Below are 21,098 nucleotides of genomic sequence, written 5' to 3' on the forward strand. Positions count from 1 at the left end.
CAGCTTTGGCAATACAAAATCCAATGCAGAAGTGGGATTGAAACTATTTTACAAAATATTCTACGAGTTTGATATGTTGTGGGCTGAGTATAGTGTTGCACCATTACATTTACATTCATACCAGTAGGAGTAGAAGTAATGTAGCTCATTTCATAGCAGTAGCAAGACCGCAATCATCATCATTGCCATCGCCACCACCATGACCATTGCCACCATCCAAAATACTGTAATGTTCTGAAATGTGCAGTATGTAAGAGAAGGAAATATCTCCGTCGATCCCTTTCTCCATTCCTCTGTCCATCTCTGCCTCTCTGGGTCTGTGTGTCCCTCTGGTCCTCTTTCTCTTTGTGTATGATCTTCACTGACACTTTTTAGGCATAAATGTGATTCCTGCGTGTGTGAGCCTGCGGGCTTCGTGTACTGTAGGAGGACGTGGGATGCTGTCTGACACACACTGATAAGAGCAGTCGCCTCTCCTGGTCCTACTCAAACAGAGAAAATGGGGAGAGAGAGAAAGAGAGAGCGGGAGAGAGAAAGGCAGAGAAAGCAAGCGAGAGAGAGAGAGCGGGAGAGAGTGGGAGAGAGCGCGAGAGAGAGCGAAGCAGAGAAAGCGAGAAAGACAGAGAGAGCGGAAGAGAGTGGGAGAGAGAGCGAGGCAGAGAGAGCGAGAGAGGCAGAGAAACTGCACGAGAGAAAGTGGGAGAGAGAGTGAGAGAGGCAGAGAAAGCGAGAGAGGCAGAGAAACTGGGGGCTTTCTCATTGAGAAAACCTACTAAAAATCACCTTCTCTATAACCTGTAGATGGGTAAGAGAGAGAGAGAGAGAGAGAGAGAGAGAGAGAGAGAGAGAGAGAGAGAGAGAGAGAGAGAGAGAGAGAGAGAGAGAGAGAGAGAGAGAGAGAGAGAGAGAGAGAGAGAGAGAGAGAGAGAGAGAGAGAGAGAGAGAGAGAGAGAGAGAGAGAGAGAGAGAGAGAGAGAGAGAGAGAGAGAGAGAGAGAGAGAGAGAGAGAGAGAGAGAGAGAGAGAGAGACATATGGTTATAGGAAGTGCTGGGCAGGAGTCATATGAGGGGGATTGGACAATGAGCTAAGTTAAAACAACATTGACTACAGTGTTGAATGATGGTGACTATTTGCAATGTTGTGGAGTGCTATATTCAGAGATGATGATGAGGGGCTGGGGGTTCGTGGGTGTTGTCTCACTCATTCACAGGTGCCATTGACACCACAGCAGCAGGAATAGCCCTGGTTAGTTGGTGACTAAGACTGCCCTGTTATCAGTGATATCTCACTCTGTGTCTCTCCCTCCTATCTCTCTCTCCCCTTCATATCTCTCCCTCCCTCTCCCATGCTGCCCCCTCTCTATCTCTCGCATCTCTTTTTACAAACAGCCGTGCTTATATTGTTCGCCTCGGGCGGGTAGCTTCTTCTCACACTCTTACCACTGGGAACACAACAAACGCCTCTCCCAGAGAGATTAAGAACCTGTTTTTGTCGGACAGCATTTCTTAGCCTGTGTTTAATGCTCCTAATTTTCTAAGTCATTCATTAGAGCAGGTGCAGCACCAGGGGAAGTCTACTGACTATCTGAGCTGCCAGATGGGCCAACTACAGCTGACCGCTCAGCCAGGGAGACCAGGGGGACTGAGGGGGGCGGAGGGGGACTGGCAGGTACAGTGTGGGGGTCAGCCTGGGCAGATGCTCCCTGAGACACAGCGCTCTCTGTCTCATCCCATTACCTGTGACTATGGTCCAATAGGGAGGCTAGATTGGAATGAAGATCTGTCCATCTTGATTTATGTCTTGTTCCCAGTGCAAAATGGGTGTGTGCGTGTGCGTGTGTGTTTGCATACATGTGTAGTTTGTGTGTGTGCGCACTCATAGTCTGTGTGTGTGCATGTTTGTGCATGCTAGTGCACCCATGTGTCTTCATGCCTATTTAACTACTCTTCCAATATACTCTAACGTATATTGCGCCTTGCATGACTGCGCTGAGAGGGCCACTCTCTCTCCCTGCAGCCTGTTATTGCCCTGAGTATTCTCCCTTGAGAGATTTGGTCATGAAACCTTCTGATCTGTGGCAATGTGATCTATGGTGCTCGGGAGATAAAGGCTATTACCACATTGCAGGCATGCCAGGGACTTTTCTCTATTGGACCAAGGAAGGATCCAAATGATGGCCTGAACAATTGAGTTGTCAATGGTTTATATATTTAATTTCGATTCCTAATTGTGGAGAAGGTAAAAGTAATCCCCTCATATGTCTTCCCAAAAGGGCAAATAATTTCCCCTGAAATGCAATCTCACCGCTGCGTTAGAAGGAAGGAATCCTTTGCCATGGCACACCAAAGAAACCTTTGAGTAGGTGGACGGAGAATTAGCTGATGAGGTTAATGAAGCAGACAATAGAGGATCCATCTCATTGTGTCACCAACAGCCATTATTCTTTTTCATCTTTTTAATGGGAGCTTGCTCCTCAAAGTCATAGGAAACTTGGCGGCGGAAGACAGAAGACCTGGTTTGTGAATGAAGAAGCTCTGGGGTAATTTAAAAATGCAATGCTCTGCATCTATTATGTTACTTAACGATGATAGCCCCTCGAATCTCTCAATCAATCAGAGAAGATTACTGCTGGCAGGCATCACTGCTACGAAAAACAGGTGGGGAGGATGTGGGCGGGTGGATGGGGACTGGTTTGGGGTTGTCTTTGTATGCTTTTCTTTGATTGTTTTTGTACCTGTAACCACCGTCTGAAAAAACCCCCCACAAAACAAAATAAAAAGTTCTGGGGTTATTAAAATGAGAGAAAGAGACAGGGCTATGCAAAGGTGAGGGAGAGAGAGTGTTTTCTTTTCTCTTAGTTAGAATATGCTGATCTTTAGCCCAGGCTGTCACTTTTGATAAATGAGATCAGTGTTGCCCGAGAAACCATGCAGCCATGCGGGAAGAATTAAAATGGCACTGCAGCAGAAAAAAGGCGACACATCACAAGAACGAAACCTTACAGGGCGTGATGTAGTGTGTGTGTGTATGTGCGTGCGTGCGGGCATCTGTCTGTCTGCCTTCCTGTGTGTCTGTAGTCGGATGCTCCATTTAACAAGCCGAGTGAACCACAGCTCTCCACTCCCTCCACAATTCCCACCCTACCCTGTACCCCTGCCATTTAGTTCTTCAGGCCCTCCTTCCCGGCCAAAATCACTGACATTTCCCCTAAACACAACCGTCTCCATCAACCTGGTAGTTCACTCTCTAAAGTGCACACTCAGAACAGACGTCTTTGCAGACTCATGCAGCCCTCCATTCAGGAAGGGGATAGGGGATAGGAGATTTCTGTCGGAAAGCTACTTAGAGCCTGTTCACTAAACCGCTAGCAGAAGAATGCTAATAGGCACCCGGTCTCCCCATGTCTTGAAGATGAAATAAAGTATCAGTCCTGATCCAGCTTCTGCAGACAAAGACTCAACACCCAGATCGAGACGTTTACACTGGATCACTCTGTCTGCAAGGCGACAGAGATGGGATTGTCATATGCAGACAGGCAGAACCCTCCCAATCCCATATCTTCATCTGACTCGAACTATGCAGCGCACAATACTAACATGCACAGACAATCCAATATCTAAATCTCACTAGAAAACATACGGTGTACAATCCGAACATACAGCATAAGTACAGGCAGGCACTGTCAAAGTAAATGTGTGGGTGAATATATAAATCTCACCCACACTTTTTTCTCTGTAGGCTATGTTATTATCATATATATAAGGGAAGATGTATTGTACCTGCCTGCAATACCAATTATAGAACTGCAAGTACCCACGTCTGAATGTGATGTGGAGGCTTGATAATTATCTGGTTCGGAAACATCTCACCTTCAGCTGAGCATCTTAATGAGAGCGATACCTGCTAAAACAATGCAAGAAACCGGTAGGAGTATCATATCCATGGAAATATGATTCATCGTTTATTTTCCCGAGAAGTGTAGCTTGATGTCTTCGACTATATTTGCTGTGCTATAGTCTAAGACCTGAACAGTCAGCACCCCGCAAGAACATCTGAACGTCGACAATCCGTTTTCCCCTGAGTAAATTATGATTTGACAATAACAATGAATAATACAAGAATGATAAGAAACGAGTGAGCTTCTTCGATACAACCAACATTCGATTTGAAGAGTTCACTGTACAGTTGAAATCCTTTGACCAATAAGGATTTGATTTGTTATACAATGGATAACACCAGAATTATAAGAAATTAGTCATCATGCTGTCGTGGCCTCTGTGCTACCAACATTGCGACCAACATTCTATCCAGGCGCCATGTGTTCCTCTCCTTTCCTCAGGCAACTGATTAGCCCATATTGTAAACAGACATTTTAACCTCTGTGATAATGTTTTGATGCACCTGCCAGTGGGTGAGCATGTTAGAAGCTAGACCTGTGATGATTTCTTCACAGCCTCACAGTTCCCCATGTCTGTCAGTGTACTGTGATGAGTGTCCACATCACGGCCCTATCCTGATTACTACTACCGTGTTGCCGGTCAAATGATAAACCCTTGTTAGAAATCGGGAGTTCCGGGATACGAAATCTAGACCCTCGCAAAGGGAAACTCTCAGCCCCCCCCCCAATTTGAGAAAATGTCCTGTCCGGTCAGCTGTGTTTTGGCTACATAGCCCAGTTTTAGGATTAGTTCACATTCACGAGGTTGACAACATTAGCAAAAAACCTTCAAATTGCCACTCGTCCTCAAGTCTTTTCAGCAGTTGGTTCACAACAGTTTTTGTGAATCAAAAGGTAATTATATTTCCTTTAACGTCCTGTGCTTATTCTTTTACCATTGATATGTTGTAGTCTATTTTTAGATCTTAAGGCGCATCAGGTACTGCTACGAATGGAATGTCCATCTTTTTGTGAGAAATTACACTGGTCACTCCATTTTTTGTAATAGTATTTATTTATATTTTTTACCTTCATTTAACTAGGCAAGCCAGTTAAGTTATTATAAGGTGCTACCGCAATCTGCAGTTGCTGCAACCATTTTTGGACTTGTGAATGAATGATGTTTACACATTGATTCTTGAAGAATATAACTTATAAATGCCTCATGAGTTAAGTTCAACTGTCTGACTCAATCAGAACCAAAATATAAACATATTTTACTCCAAGGTTTGTAAACAAGGTAAACGTAAGCAAACACTATACAGCCTCAAAAATGGTTCAAACTATAATTTTGATATCATGGATGGTCAATCTTTGCGTCCATAGCTCTGTCTATGGATTTGAGAGTGGTTACATTTCTCCAGACCCATCCCTCAGCTTTTTACTGAAACAGGGACGGGGATTTGCTTTGTTATTGTTTCAACTGCTGATTGCCGCTTTAAAGTGAAGCGTGCTCTCTTATCCATCCTTACAGCTTTGCCATTTCTCTATTCACCGGGCCAATGATTAGCCACCTCCATTTTCTGGAGATCAAAAGCCTCAGAGATGCTTTGTGTTGCCAAAGGTCTTTGAATTCTGCAGCAAGTCGACATAAATACAAATGCGGTTCAAATCAATTGATGCAAAAAATGTACAGCTTTATAGCAAACGCTACTTTATATGGAAATCCTTGAAAGATAATATACAGGTAATTGCCAAAATAAATTAAACACTTGAGTAAATGAGGGATACAAAGTATACTGCTCAAAAAAATAAAGGGAACACTTAAACAACACAATGTAACTCCAAGTCAATCACACTTCTGTGAAATCAAACTGTCCACTTAGGAAGCAACCCTGATTGACAATACATTTCACATGCTGTTGTGCAAATGGAATAGACAACAGGTGGAAATTATAGGCAATTAGTAAGACACCCCCAATAAAGGAGTGGTTCTGCAGGTGGTAACCACAGACCACTTCTCAGTTCCTATGCTTCCTGGCTGATGTTTTGGTCACTTTTGAATGCTGGCGGTGCTTTCACTCTAGTGGTAGCATGAGACGGAGTCTACAACCCACACAAGTGGCTCAGGTAGTGCAGCTCATCCAGGATGGCACATCAATGCGAGCCGTGGCAAGAAGGTTTTCTGTGTCTGTCAGCGTAGTGTCCAGAGCATGGAGGCGCTACTAGGAGACAGGCCAGTACATCAGGAGATGTGGAGGAGGCCATAGGAGGACAACAACCCAGCAGCAGGACCGCTACCTCCGCCTTTGTGCAAGGAGGAACACTGCCAGAGCCCTGCAAAATGACCTCCAGCAGGCCACAAATGTGCATGTGTGTGCTCAAACGGTCAGAAACAGACTCCATGAGGGTGGTATGAGGGCCCGACGTCCACAGGTGGGGGTTGTGCTTACAGCCCAACACCATGCAGGACGTTTGGCATTTGCCAGAGAACACCAAGATTGGCAAATTTGCCACTGGCGCCCTGTGCTCTTCACAGATGAAAGCAGGTTCACACTAAGCACATGTGACAGTCTGGAGACGCTGTGGAGAACGTTCTGCTGCCTGCAACATCCTCCAGCATGACCGGTTTGGCAGGTGGGTCAGTCATGGTGTGGGGTGGCATTTCTTTGGGGGGCCGCACAGCCCTCCATGTGCTCGCCAGAGGTAGCCTGACTGCCATTAGGTACCGAGATGAGATCCTCAGACCCCTTGTGAGACCATATGCTGGTGCGGTTGGCCCTGGGTTCCTCCTAATGCAAGACAATGCTAGACCTCATGTGGCTGGAGTGTGTCAGCAGTTCCTGCAAGAGGAAGGCATTGATGCTATGGACTGGCCCGCCCGTTCCCCAGACCTGAATCCAATTGAGCACATCTGGGACATCATGTCTCGCTCCATCCACCAACACCACGTTGCACCACAGACTGTCCAGGAGTGGCGGATGCTTTAGTCCAGGTCTGGGAGGAGATCCCTCAGGAGACCATCCGCCACCTCATCAGGAGCATGCCCAGGCGTTGTAGGGAGGTCATACAGGCACGTGGAGGCCACACACACTACTGAGCCTCATTTTGACTTGTTTTAAGGACATTACATCAAAGTTGGATCAGCCTGTAGTGTGGTTTTCCACTTTAATTTTGAGTGTGACTCCAAATCCAGACCTCCATGGGTTGATAAATTGGATTTCCATTGATTATTTTTGTGTGATTTTTGTTGTCAGCACATTCAACTATGTAAAGAAAAAAGTATTTAATAAGATTATTTCTTTCATTCAGATCTAGGATGTGTTATTTTAGTGTTCCCTTTATTTTTTTGAGCAGTGTATATTGAAAGGGGTGCATGGTTAAAGTCCACTCAACCCTTTCGAGGGCAAGGTGAACACCAATAAACACACAGTCATTCTGAGTGATCACCTTTAACCTATGGTGAAACAACTCTATTCTGATGGGTGTGGTCTCTTCTAGGATGACAATGCCCCCAGCCATAGGGCACGAGTGGTCACTGAATGGTTTGATGAGCATGAAAACGATGTAAAATATATGCCATGTCTGTCTCAGCCACCAGATCTTAACCCAATTGAACAATTATGAGAGATTTCTGGAGCAACGCCTGATAGTGCGTTTTCCACCACCATCAACAAAATACCAAATTATGTCATTTCCCGTGGAAGCATGGTGTCGTATCCCTCCAATAGTGTTCCAAACACTTAACACTCCTGGTGACCCAATACATTATTAAGACACTTCATGTTGGTGTTTCCTTTATTTTGGTAGTTACCTGTATGTATGTATGTGAGTGAGTGAGTGAGTGAGTGAGTGAGTGAGTGAGTGAGTGAGTGAGTGAGTGAGTGAGTGAGTGAGTGAGTGAGTGAGTGAGTGAGTGAATGAGTGAGTGAGTGAGTGAGAGAGACTAGGCTTGTATGTTGTTAGATAAACAGGGTACGTCCATCACGGTGTGATGAAAGAGGGTGTGGATGTTGATGGATGAGTAGACAGTGAGGTCATAGAGGTGTATGTGTGTGTCACAGGCAGCTGGTGGCTCCTTAATTGGGGAGGACGGGCTCATAGTAACGGCTGGAACAGAATAAATGGAACGGTATCAAACATATCAGACACGTGGTTTCAATGTGTTTGATACCATTTACTCCATTCAAGCCATTATTATGAGTCATCGTCCCATCAGCAGCCTTGTGTGTGTCTGTGTGTATGTGTGTTTGTATGAGGACTTGCGCTTGTGCCCGCTTGCGTGCCTAATGTGTGTGTGTGTTTGTAGACCGCATGTGTGTGTGACTGACATTATCAAGATTACTAAGAGGAAGATTAATGAAGCAAGTCATAGACATCGCCAATGCTTTGGGCTTGAGTTATTACCTAGAATTCCCTGATCACAAAGAATACATTATGTTTACAGTATTATCTCCACCTGAGTGAAATATCCATTATTGGAATTGACCTGTGTCACATGACTTCCCCCGAAAGGGACCATTACGGTGTCCTCAGAGGACCATAAACGACAGGAGCCATTAAAGGGCCACCTTTTCCATGATTAATGGCTCTGTCATAAATGCGATAGTGTGTTTTAGACAAATTGTACATGTGTTGCGGAACTGTTTAGACAACCTAAGCTTGCACAATTGTTCTGTATCCTGACTAGGTGTGTGCATTAGCGTGAAAGTAGCACAGGCGGGTCGTTGATGTTTAAGTTGGTGACAAACAAATTATAATACCAAAATGAAACTCCAAAAGGGCATGTCAAACGAAAGATACCAAATCAAAAGCCCCGCAGGTCGGGAGATCACACTCATTCAGCTGATTAGCTCGGTAATTCCCTCCACCTGTGCACACTACAGACTTGTTATGCATACCGACGGCTCCTTACCTGGTCCCAGCTGCCACTGCCCCCTATAGGTGGGATGCATTTTACCTTTATTTCAACAGGGAGTCAGTCCCATTGAGACCAAGGTCTCTTTCGCAAGGGAGCCCTGCATGCACACAATTTACTAAATATAATAGAATACAAATATACTAAATTACAAACACACTCAAGAAAAACAATGACATCACTCAAAGAGGTCCTCAATTAACCTTGTGAACTGTCCAAAAGACACCATCAACTCTGAAGATTGTTCCATATGGGTTGCTAAGAAATTTAAAGCTGATTTTCCAGAGTTCGCAATCCATGAGACTGGTTATGGTAACTCGTACATCTAAAGGTTATTAGTGATGTGTATTATGGCAGTGTGCAACCACACTTACTGTACCAACATAACACATCGGGAGCTTGGGACTATAGCGTTCTATCTGCAAAAAGATGATTCTGAGACAATTGGCATTACATTTCAGAACCCTCATCAGTTTGACTGGTGGTCAGCTATTTTTATATTGCATTCTTTTGAACTTAACAACATGAATTGGGGTATTTAGAGTATGATATACACCCCCCCAACCCCTCTTTTTACGCTGCTGCTACTCTCTGTTTATCATATATGCATAGTCACTATAACTATACATTCATGTACATACTACCTCAAGTGGGCCGACCAACCAGTGCTCCCGCACATTGGCTAACCGGGCTATCTGCATTGTGTCCCACCCACCACCCGCCAACCCCTCTTTTACGCTACTGCTACTCTCTGTTCATCATATATGCATAGTCACTTTAACCATATCTTCATGTACATCATACCTCAATCAGCCTGACTAACCGGTGTCTGTATGTAGCCTCGCTACTGTATATAGCCTGTCTTTTTATTGTTGTTTTATTTCTTTACCTACCTATTGTTCACCTAATACCTTTTTTTGCACTACTGTTTAGAGCCTATAAGTAAGCATTTCACTGTAAGGTCTACACCTGTTGTATTCGGCACACGTGACAAATAAACTTTGATTTGATTTGACATGACCAAATGTGGACACCTGCTCGTCGAACATCTCATTCCGAAATCATGAGTTGGTCCCCCCTTTGCTGCTAAAACAGCCTCCACTCTTCTGGGAAGGCTTTCCACTAGATGTTGGAACATTGCAGGGATTTTCTTCCATTCAGCCACAAGAGCATTAGTAAGGTCAGTGATTAGGCCTGGCTCGCAGTCGACAATCCAATTCATCACAAAGGTTTTCGATGGGGTTGAGCTAAGGGCTCTGTGCAAGCCAGTCAAGTTCTTCCACACCGATCTCGATTTCTGTATGGACCTCGCTTTGTGCATTGGGGCATTGTCATGCTGAAAAAGGAAAAGGCTTTCCCCAAACTGTTGCCACAAAGTTGGAAGCACAGAATTGTCTAGAATGTCATTGTGTGCTGTAACGTTAAGAATTCCCTTCACTGGAAGTAAGGGGCCTAGCCCGAACCCTGATAAACAGCCCCAGACCATTCCTCTTGCAACGAACTTTACAGTTGGCGCTGTGCATTGGGGCATCCGCCAAACCCAGATTCGTCTGTCGGACTGCCAAATGGTGAAGCGTGATTCATCACTCCAGAGAACTTATTTCCACTGCTCCAGAATCCAATGGCGGAAGAGCTTTTCACCATGACGCTTGGCATTGCGCATGGTGATCTTAGTCTTGTGTGTGGCTGCTCGGCCATGAAAACCCATTTCATGAAGCTTCTGACAAACAGTTATTGTGCTGATGTTGCTTCCAGAGGTACTTTGGAACTCGGTAGTGAGTGTTGCAACCGAGGACAGACAATTGTTATGCCCTACGCACCTCAGCACTTGGCGGTCTCATTCTGTGAGCTTATGTGGCCGACCACTTCACGGCTGAGCCGTTGTTGCTCCTTAACATTTACACTTCACAGTAACTGCATTTACAGTTAACCAGGGCAGCTCTAGCAGGGCAGGAATTTGACGAACTGACTTGTTGGAAAGGTGGCATCATATGACAGTGGAACGTTGAAAGTCGCTGAGCTCTTCAGTAAGGCTATTCTATCGCCAATGTGTGTCTATGGAGATGGCTGTGTGCTTGGTTTTATACACCTGTCAGCAACAGGTGTGGCTGAAATAGCCGAATCCACTCATTTAAAGGGGTGTCCACATATTTATTTTATATGGTGTAGGTAGAGAACATTGAACAGAACAAAGTTATAACTTAATTTTGACAAAAATACAAATAGAACATGGTAAATATAAATGTTTTGATGTCTCACTGGAGCAACACTTGGTTATATCTGCCTCTATGTACTGTCTTGTGACTAGCTGTTAGTAGATAAGTGACTTAATATTGTTATTTAAATGATTAATTAGGATTCACAGATTTATTGTAAAGACGACCCTCCCACCCCCACACACACACACACACACACACACACACACACACACACACACACACACACACACACACACACACATCCACCCACATCCATTCCTATCCGGCCATAAACAACAGATCAAATCTAGTTCTAATCCATGTGGATTTGATGGCAGCTGTTGAGTTTGATCAAAATGCAGTCCAATCAATACACATCAAGATTACCCAGGGAGGCTGTCAACAACAGGCCCCAAAACCCCACTGCTCTAGGCAGAGACCCGCATAGATAGTTTACAGCAGCATGAGCTCATGATTGTCTGCCACAGCAATAGTGAAATGAGAAGTGCCAGCTATGAAATAACTATTCATGTCTTCTTTTTTTCTCTCTCTCTCTCTCTCTCTCTCTCTCTCTCTCTCTCTCTCTCTCTCTCTCTCTCTCTCTCTCTCTCTCTCTCTCTCTCTCTCTCTCTCTCTCTCTGCGTGTAGGTTCCTTTGTGTGACTCTAGCATGGACCACATCCTCTGTTGCCTGCTGGTCCTGGGAACCGCAGTGATGATGGCCCATGCATGCCCTAAGTACTGTGTCTGCCAGAACCTATCCGAGTCCCTGGGGACCCTGTGCCCCTCCAAAGGCCTTCTCTTCGTCCCGTTGGACCTCGATCGGCGCACTGTGGAGCTCCGGCTGGGTGGAAACTACATCCTCCGCATCGCCCAGCAGGACTTTGCCAACATGACCGACCTGGTGGACCTGACGCTCAGCCGCAACACCATCAGCTACATCCAGCCCTTCTCCTTCGGCGACCTGGAGACCCTGCGTTCCTTACACCTGGACAACAACCGCCTCATGGAGCTGGGACCAGAGGATCTCCGGGGCCTGGTTAACCTGCAGCACCTCATCCTCAACAACAACCAGCTGGGACGCATCTCAGACAGGACCTTCGAAGACCTGGCCCCCTCCCTGGAGGATCTGGATCTGTCCTACAACAACCTGAGGAGCCTGCCCTGGGACTCAGTTAAGCAGATGGTCTCCCTGCACCAGTTGAGTCTTGATCATAACCTCCTGGACTTTATCCCTGAGGGGACCTTTACTGATCTAGAAAGGTTGGCTCGCCTGGATCTCACCTCCAACCGGCTGCAGAAGCTGCCCCCGGACCCCATCTTCGCCAGGGCACAGGATTTGGTGCTGTTGACCACGCCCTACACCCCTCAGCTGTCCCTTAGCATCGGGGGAAACCCCCTGCACTGTAACTGCGAGGTGCTGTGGCTGCGGCGGCTGGAGAGGGACGACGACATGGAGACCTGTGCTTCCCCTCCCAGCCTGAAAGGGCGCTACTTCTGGTATGTGAGGGAGGAGGAGTTTGTGTGCGAGCCGCCACTCATCACTCAGCACACCCACAGGATGCTGGTGCTGGAGGGCCAGACGGCCAGCCTGAGGTGCGAGGCTGTTGGAGACCCCACCCCTACCATCCACTGGATGGCCCCCGATGACCGTCTCCTTGGCAACTCATCCCGTACCGCCGTCTACCGCAATGGCACCCTGGAAATCCTCATTACCACCTCCAAGGACTACGGTACCTTCACCTGCATCGCTGCCAATGTGGCTGGAGAGTCCACCGCCTCTGTGGAGCTGTCAATCATTCAGCTGCCCCACCTTAGCAACGGCACCAGTCAGGCCTCGCAGCCCAAGTCCCGCCTCTCAGACATCACAGGCACCACCAGGATCAGCAAGGGGGGTCCTAAGAGCCCGCCTGAGAAAGTGGTCACTGTGTCAGAGGTGACGGCTATTTCAGCTCTGGTTAAGTGGACAGTCAGCAAGGCAGCGCCCAAGGTGAAAATGTTTCAGCTCCAGTACAACTGTTCCGACGACGAAGTCCTCATCTACAGGTAACAAATGCAGACTTTTTTAAACGTTTCATTCATTTTCAGATGAGAAGGTACACCGATAGCTTTGATATATGAAGTAACCAAATAACAAGCTGTGATATATTGTATGGAGGAGACACTCAATACAAGTGTTGTTTTAACACTCCAGGTGACTTGTTTTGTTTGCCTGAAGAGAATTTTGCTCTCAGCTTTCACCAAAGATAGATGGATTGTGCCAAACATTAAACAAAGCCTTTTACACTAGACGAAATGCACAGCATCAATAACACTGCCATGTGTACAGAACTTTCAGCCTTTCAAACCGAGTTTTCCATAATAATCGAGCTAATATAGCTCGATCCTAAGTGATCCATCCATCATCCATTGCTTTTGTCTGTCCGTTGAATTGTTCGACAGCGAAACAACTCACTCTCCAATTTTACACTGCCTTTTTTCGCTAAGTGCTGCGTGGCGTTCGGCTCGCTTATGCTTAGCAGGCCATAAGCAAGAGAATTCCATCCCTAAAATCAATGGGTGGATATTCTGTCAATCCAGAGCTATTTGATGAGGCTGAAAATGGATTACTGGAAGCTGATACATTGTAAAGTAGCACATCTCCAAACGACTGTGAAACCAGCCAGAAAGGAAATCCAATTACTTAATGCCATTTAAATCAGTTACTCTGTTAAAACCTTGAGAAAAAAAGTCAGATCTTTTCAGCTGGAGCCTCGAGAGATGTATCCCTTTCGTTATATATTATATTTTATTTCTCTGTAATCAGTTTTTTCAGTCATTGCCACTACAGTTCGTTATTATAGCGTTTTAGTTTAGAACATTACTTATTTCAGTGGAATTGGACGGTAGATTATAAATTGCCATTATAACAGTGATGATTAAAATGATAGTGTAAATCTTGCAACCTATAGTCAGTGTAATAAAACATTTTTAGAACAGGAGGGAATGGCAGCTGTTTTCCGAGCTCCTGACCAATTGTGCTATTTTGTGTCTTTTTTTGCGCTGATCTCAACTTTTTTGTACATAATGTTTCTGCCATCGTTTCCTATGCTTCTGGACATCAGAACAGCGATCACTAACCTCGATTTGGACGAGGACTTCTACTTCAATGAGTTGGAGGCGAAAGACATAGTGATTCTCCTGGACCAGGCCCTAATCCCTGACACTCAAAGGACATGAAGACGGCTCTATAGAGGCCGGCGCACAGGCACCCTGGTGAGAATACAGCGGAGAATAAAAAAATTGCCTCTACATTCTCTGTTCTATTGGCGAATGTGCAATCGCTGGAGAATAAACTGGACAAGCACCATTCGGACATTAAGAAATGTAATATCCTATGCTTCTCGGAGTCTTGGCTGAACAAGGACATGGATACTATACATCTAGCTGGTTTTTCTATGCATCGGCAAGACAGAATGGCAGAGTCCGGTAAGATCAGGGGGTGGTATGTGTGTCTCTTTATAAACAACTGCTGGTGCGCAATCTCTAATATTAAGGAAGTCTCGAGGTTCTGCTTGCCTGAGATACGATACGTTGTGATAAGCTGTAGACGATACTATTTACCAAGAAAGCTTTCATCTTTCACAAACTGATGCTGGGATTAAGACTGCACTCAACAAGCTGTATAGGGCCATATGCAAACAAGAAAATGCTCATCCAGAGGCGGAGCTCCTAGTGGCCGGTGATTTTAATGCAAGAAATCTGAAATCCATTTTTATCAGGTATGAATGTAAGACCCAGATGCAGACCACGTTGAAAAAACAATAGTTTAATATTCCAACAGGGACAGGCAATAGACAGGTCAAGGCAGGCAGTAGTCAGTAAACCAGAGGTGGGGCAATGGTACCGGGTGGCAGGCAGGCTCAGGGTCAGGGTAAGGCAGAGATCGGTAATCCAGAGGGGGGCAAAGGTACAGGTCGGCAGGCAGGCTCAGGGTCAGGGGCAGGCAGAGTGGTCAGGCAGGCGGGCTCGGAGTCAGGACAGGAGGGCAGGAAAAAGAGAGACTGGAGAAAGCAGGAGCTGAGACACAAAACACTGGTTGACTTGAGCAAACAAGACGAACTGGCAACAGACAAGCAGAGAACACAGGTATAAATATAGAGGGGATAATGGGGAAGATGGGCAAATCCTGGAGTGGGGTGGAGACAATCACAAAGATAGGTGAAACAGATCAGGGTGTGACAGTTTTACCCCATTTCTACCAGCATGTCACCTGTGCAACTAGACGGACAAAAACTCTAGATCACCTTTACTCCACTCACAGAGATACATCCAAAGCTCTCCCCCACCCTCCATTCAGCAAATTGGACCATAACTCTATATTCCTGATTCCTGCTTACAAGCAAAAACTCAAACAGGAAGTACCAGTGACACACTCAGTACGGAAGTGGTCCAATGAAGCGGACGCTAAACTACAGGACTTATCCGATGCCATTGAGTTTACCACATAAGTCACCAGCTTCATTAATAAGTGCATCGACAACGTTATCTCCACAGTGACCATACATACATATCCCAAAAAATAAATCCATGGATTACGGGCAACATCCGCAGTGAGCTAAAGGCTAGAGCTGCCGCTTTCAAGAAACAGGACACTAATCCGGATGCTTATAAGATATCCCGCTACGCCCTCCGACGAACCATCAAACAGGCAAATCATCAATACAGGACTAAGACCGAATCCTACTACACCGGCTCTGACACTTGTCGGATGTGGCAGAGCTTGCAAACTATCACGGATTACAAAGTGAATCCCAGCCATGAGCTGCTCAGTATAGCGAGCCTAGAATACGAGCTAAATGCCTTCTATGCTCGCTTCGAGGCAAGCAACACTGAAGCATGCATGAGAGCACCAGCTGTTCCAGATGACAGTATGATACATAGCCGATGTGAGTAAGACCTTTAAACAGGTTAACATTCACAAGGACGCAGGGCCAGAGGGATTACCAGGATGTGTCTTCACTGACATTTTCAACCTCTCTATGACACAGTCTGTAATACTTAAATGTTTCAAGCAAACAACAATAGTCCCTGTGCCTAAGAAAGCCAAGGTAGCATGTCTAAAGGACTACCGCCCCGTAGCACTCACATCTGTAGCCATGAAATGCTTTGAAAGTCTGGTCATGGCTCACATCAACACAATCATCCCAGAAACCCTGGACCCACTGAAATTCGCATACCGCCCCAACAGATTCCCAGATGATGCAATCTCTATTGCGCTGCCCTTTCCCACCTGGACAAAAGGAACACCTATGTGAGAATGCTGTTTATTGACTACAACTCATCATTCAACACCATAGTGCCCTCCAAGCTCATTACTAAGCTAAGAAACCTGGGACTGAACACCTCCCTCTGCAACTGGATCCTGGACTTCCTGACAAGCCGTCCCCAGGTGGTGAGGGTAGGCAACAACAACAACACATCTGTCACGCTGACTCTCAACACGGGGGACCCACAGGCATGTTTGCAAATGACATGATGGTGGTAGGCCTGATCACCGATGACAATGAGACAGCCTATAGGGAGTAGGTCAGAGACCTGTCAGTGTGGTACCAGGACAACAACCTCTCCCTCAACTCGGGCAAGAGAAAGGAGCTTATTGTGGATGACAGGAAACCACAATTCACCACAATTCACATCGACAGGGCTGTAGTGGAGCGGGTCAAGAGCTTCAAGTTCCTCACTGTCCACATCACTAAGGACCTTTCATGGTATAAACACACCAGCACAGTCGTGAAGAGGTCATGACAACGCCTCATCCCCCTCAGGAGGCTGAACTGATTTGGCATGGGCCCTCAGATCCTCAAAAAGTTCTACAGCTGCACCATTGAGAGCATTTACACTGGCTACATCACCGCTTGGCATGGCAACTGCTTGGCATCCAACTGCAAGGCGCTACAGAGGGTAATGTGTATGGCCCAGTACATCAATGGGGCTGAACTCCCTGCCATCCAGGACCTCCATATTAAGTAGTGCCAGATGATGAGCTTAAAAATTGTCAAAGACTCTAGCCACCCAAGTCATAGACTGTTCTTTCTGCTACCACTCGGCAAGCGACACTGGAGCGCCAAAGTCTGGGACCAAAAGCACCTGAACAGCTTCTACCCCCAAGCCATAAGACTGCTGAACAGTTATTCAAATTATATCTTTATCTTAATTGTTTTGCACATACCCTTTTGCACTGGCTCTATGCACACTCACGAGACTCTCCCCACACACTCACACATACTACACTGACACTCCAACACACATACACTACATACGCTCACAGACACAAAACACACAGAGATGCATATTGACACCATACACACACACACACACACACACTCACACACTCACACATAGACACATTTTCACACTTCACATACACTACCGTTCAAAGGTTTGGTGTCACTTAGAAATGTCCTTGTTTTTGAAAGAAAAGCACATTTTTTGTCCATTAAAATAACATCAAATTGATCAGAAATACAGTGTAGACATTATTAATGTTGTAAATGACTATTGTAGCTGGAAAGAGTTGCAAAGAAAAAGCCAAATCTCAGACTGGTCAATAAAAATAAAAGATTAAGATGGGCAAAAGAACACAGACACTGGACAGAGGAACTCTCCCTAGAAGGCCAGCATCCCGGAGTTGCCTCTTCACTGTTGATGTTGAGACTGGTGTTTTGAGGGTACTATTTACTGAAGCTGCCGGTTGAGGACTTGTGAGGCGTCTGTTTCTCAAACTAGACACTCTAATGTACTTCTCCTCTTGCTCAGTTGTGCACCGGGGCCTCCCACTCCTCTTTCTATTCTGGTTAGAGACAGTTTGCACAGTTCTGTGAAGGGAGTAGTACACAGCGTTGTACGAGATCTTCAGTTTCTTGGCAATTTCTCGCATGGAATAGCCTTAATTTCTGAGAACAAGAATAGACTGATGAGTTTCAGAAGAAAGGTCTTTGTTTCTGGCCATTGTGAGCCTGTAATCAAACCCACAAATGCTGATGCTCCAGATACTCAACTAGTCTAAAGAAGGACAGTTTTATTGCTTCTTAAATCTGAACAACAGTTTTCAGCTGTGATAACATAATTAGAAAAGGGTTTTCTAATGATCAATTAGCCTTTTAAAATGATCAACTTGGATTAGCTAACACAATGTGCCATGGAACACAGGAGTGATGGTTGCTGATAATGGGCCTCTGTACCCCTATATAGATATTCCATTAAAAATCAGCTGTTTCCAGCAACAATAGTCATTTACAATATTAACAATGTCTACACTGTATTTCTGATCAATTTAATGTTATTTTAATGGACAAAAAATGTGCTTTTCTTTCAAAAACAAAGACATTTCTAAGTGACCCTAAACTTTTGAATGGCAGCGTACATTGATGCTGCTCTGTTTATTATATATTGCCTAGTCACTTTTATCCCTACCCACATGTACATACTGAATTACCTCATATACCTCAACTACCTCATACTCCGGCACATTGACTCGGTATTGGCCCTCATTGTCTACTTTTTAACTCTGCATTTTTGGGAATGGGCTCATAAGTAAGCATTTCCCTGTAAAGTCTACACCTGTTGTATTCGGCGCATTTGACCAATAACATTTGATTCGATTTTGATAACAGCAAGTGAGAAAAACAGTCCTTCTTACTCTTCAACACAAATCTCTGACACTCAAAATAATATGTTTTCTCGTTTCTCTGCCAAACATAAATCGTCAAGGGTAAAATATGTAGAATTGACAAAGGGCTTGGAAGAGAATCAAACAGTATACTGATTTACCATATGGTTAGGGAAAGATAGAAATAATATGCTGTATACCCAGAGGATGTATCATCATGAATATGTTAAGGGCATTATGTTTATCCATCAGGATTTTAGAGGCAGAGATAGAAGCCAAGGAAGGTGCTATACACTTAGACAAAAAGGTGCATTCTAGAACCTAAAATGGTTCCATAGGAGAACCCTTTGAAGAACCTTGTTGGTTTCAGATAGAACCCTTTTGGGTTCCATGTAGGACCCCTTCCACAGACGGTTCTACAAGGAACCAAAAATAGTTCTCCCTGGAACTAAAAAGGGTTATCCTATGGGGACAGCCAAAGAACCCTTTTGGAACCCTTTTTTCTAACAGTGTATATGGACATAGTAATGGAAGTTATGTGTCAGACGGGGACATTCAATGATATTTCAGTTGAAGTGCAATGAGGCCCCCCCATATAATGGTTGGATTGTCGCATGCCATGTGATTTAATGCCTATGCTTCTCCTCGGCTTGGAGATGTGCTTCAGAAATGATAGCAAGCTCCTGGGGCCACTATTATTGGCTATTAGCTGGAGTTGAAGAGAGTAGTGTGGATCCACGCTCCACTGCTCACGCATCACAAAGAAACATGCTACTTTGATTAGCACTCTCTGTGAGAAACGGTTAATGTGCCTCATGCCATATAGTACTCAACATCATGTAATGTCAAGATAATTGTCTCCACTCTTTTTACTGTATGTTATGTAAGCATTAGCCCATAGTACACACAGAAACAGGGTTCTTGCCCATCTAGAGCCTTTCCCTGAACCCATTTTATATTTCTGTTTGTTGAACTTGAACCTATCCTTAGGACAAGACATCAATACTTGAGAATGTGGTCTTTTAAATGTGTCCGATTTGGGTACGAGTGAACGGATGACTTCCTGTGTTAGTCATAACGTAATGAAATATTCAGGCAGATCATGAGGTTTAGAGTTTTTTAAAGGGAGGGAGATGGGAATCTGTATTTGCATTTTAATGCTGCATTTCAGAAAGAAATCAGAGGTGGAGATGGATACATTCGTCTTTTTAACAGTTATGATGAATACCTTTCTAACAAATGACTGCTGGCTAAGGACGCTGCTGGGACATTGCAGCATTTACTTTTTTGTTCTTTACTTTAATTTCTGTTTGATCTGGCTTTGGAATTTAGCATTTTTACCGGCGTCTTGGTTTTGTCTTCGCCCAGCGTTTTTCATTCAGCTTTTCCCTTTGGACGTTTTTATCTGCTCCACCACGTGTCTGGTAAGGTTGAACGCATCCTCTCCTACTCAGCCTCCTTACAAAAGCTTCTCTCAAGTGGGTGTGACACCTACTCCCGTTGCCTGCTGCACTGCTGCTTGGATCCCACCCGGCGATCTGGGCCCCGTCTGCCCTGGCCTGTGTCCCCCTGTCTGGCACAGGTACCCTAGCCACACTCAACCTCTCTCCCAAGCTTTCACTCGCTCGCATTGAGCACACACGCACATACAGTTGAAGTCGGAAGATCGCATACACTTAGGTTGGAGTCATTAAAACTCGTTTTTCAACCACTCCACAAATTTCTTGTTAACAAACTACGGTTTGGCAAGTCGGTTAGGACATCTACTTTGTGCATGACACAAGTAATATTTCCAAGAATTGTTTACATAGAGATTATTTCACTTATAATTCACTGTATCACAATTCCAGTGGGTCAGAAGTTTACATACACTAAGTTCACTGTGCCTTTAAAAGCTTGGAAAATTCCAGAAATGGCTTTAGAAGCTTCTGATAGGCTAATTGACATCATTTGAGTCAATTGGAGGTGTACCTGTGGATGTATTTCAAGGCCTACCTTCAAACTCAGTGCCTCTTTGCTTGACATCATGGGAAAATCAAAATAAATCAGCCAAGACCTCAGAAAAAACATTGGAGGCCTCCACAAGTCTGGTTCATCCTTGGGAGCAATTTCCAAATGCCTGAAGGTACCACGTTCATCTGTACAAACAATAGTACGCAACTATAAACACCATGGGACCACACAGCCGCCGTACCGCTCAGGAAGGAGATGCATTCTGTCTCCTAGAGATGAACGTACTTTGGTGCGAAAAGTGCAAATCAATCCCAGAACAACAGCAAAAGACCTTGTGAAGATGCTGGAGGAAACAGGTACAAAAGTATTTGTATCCACAGTAAAACAAGTCCTATATCAACATAACCTGAAAGGCTGCTCAGCAAGGAAGAAGCCACTGCTCCAAAACCACCATAAAAAAAGCCAGAGTACGGTTTGCAACTGCACATGGGACGAAGATCG

The 21,098-nt window shown here is 45.0% G+C and overlaps 1 protein-coding gene across 2 annotated transcripts in view; it reads left to right on the plus strand.

The window, feature by feature from the left end:
* LOC106596863 (leucine-rich repeat and fibronectin type-III domain-containing protein 2) overlaps positions 1 to 21,098 on the plus strand; it is a 197,290-nt gene that overhangs the window by 157,107 nt on the left and 19,085 nt on the right. For both annotated transcript variants that reach the window (XM_045695816.1, XM_045695817.1), the window contains one exon: positions 11,643 to 13,039. In XM_045695816.1, the coding sequence (XP_045551772.1) occupies positions 11,664 to 13,039 (1,376 nt within the window). In that variant the 5' untranslated portion in view covers positions 11,643 to 11,663. The remainder of the gene's footprint in view (positions 1 to 11,642; positions 13,040 to 21,098) is intronic.

This window comes from Salmo salar, chromosome ssa15 (assembly GCF_905237065.1).
Source record: "Salmo salar chromosome ssa15, Ssal_v3.1, whole genome shotgun sequence".
NCBI classification, from domain to species: Eukaryota; Metazoa; Chordata; class Actinopteri; order Salmoniformes; family Salmonidae; genus Salmo; species Salmo salar.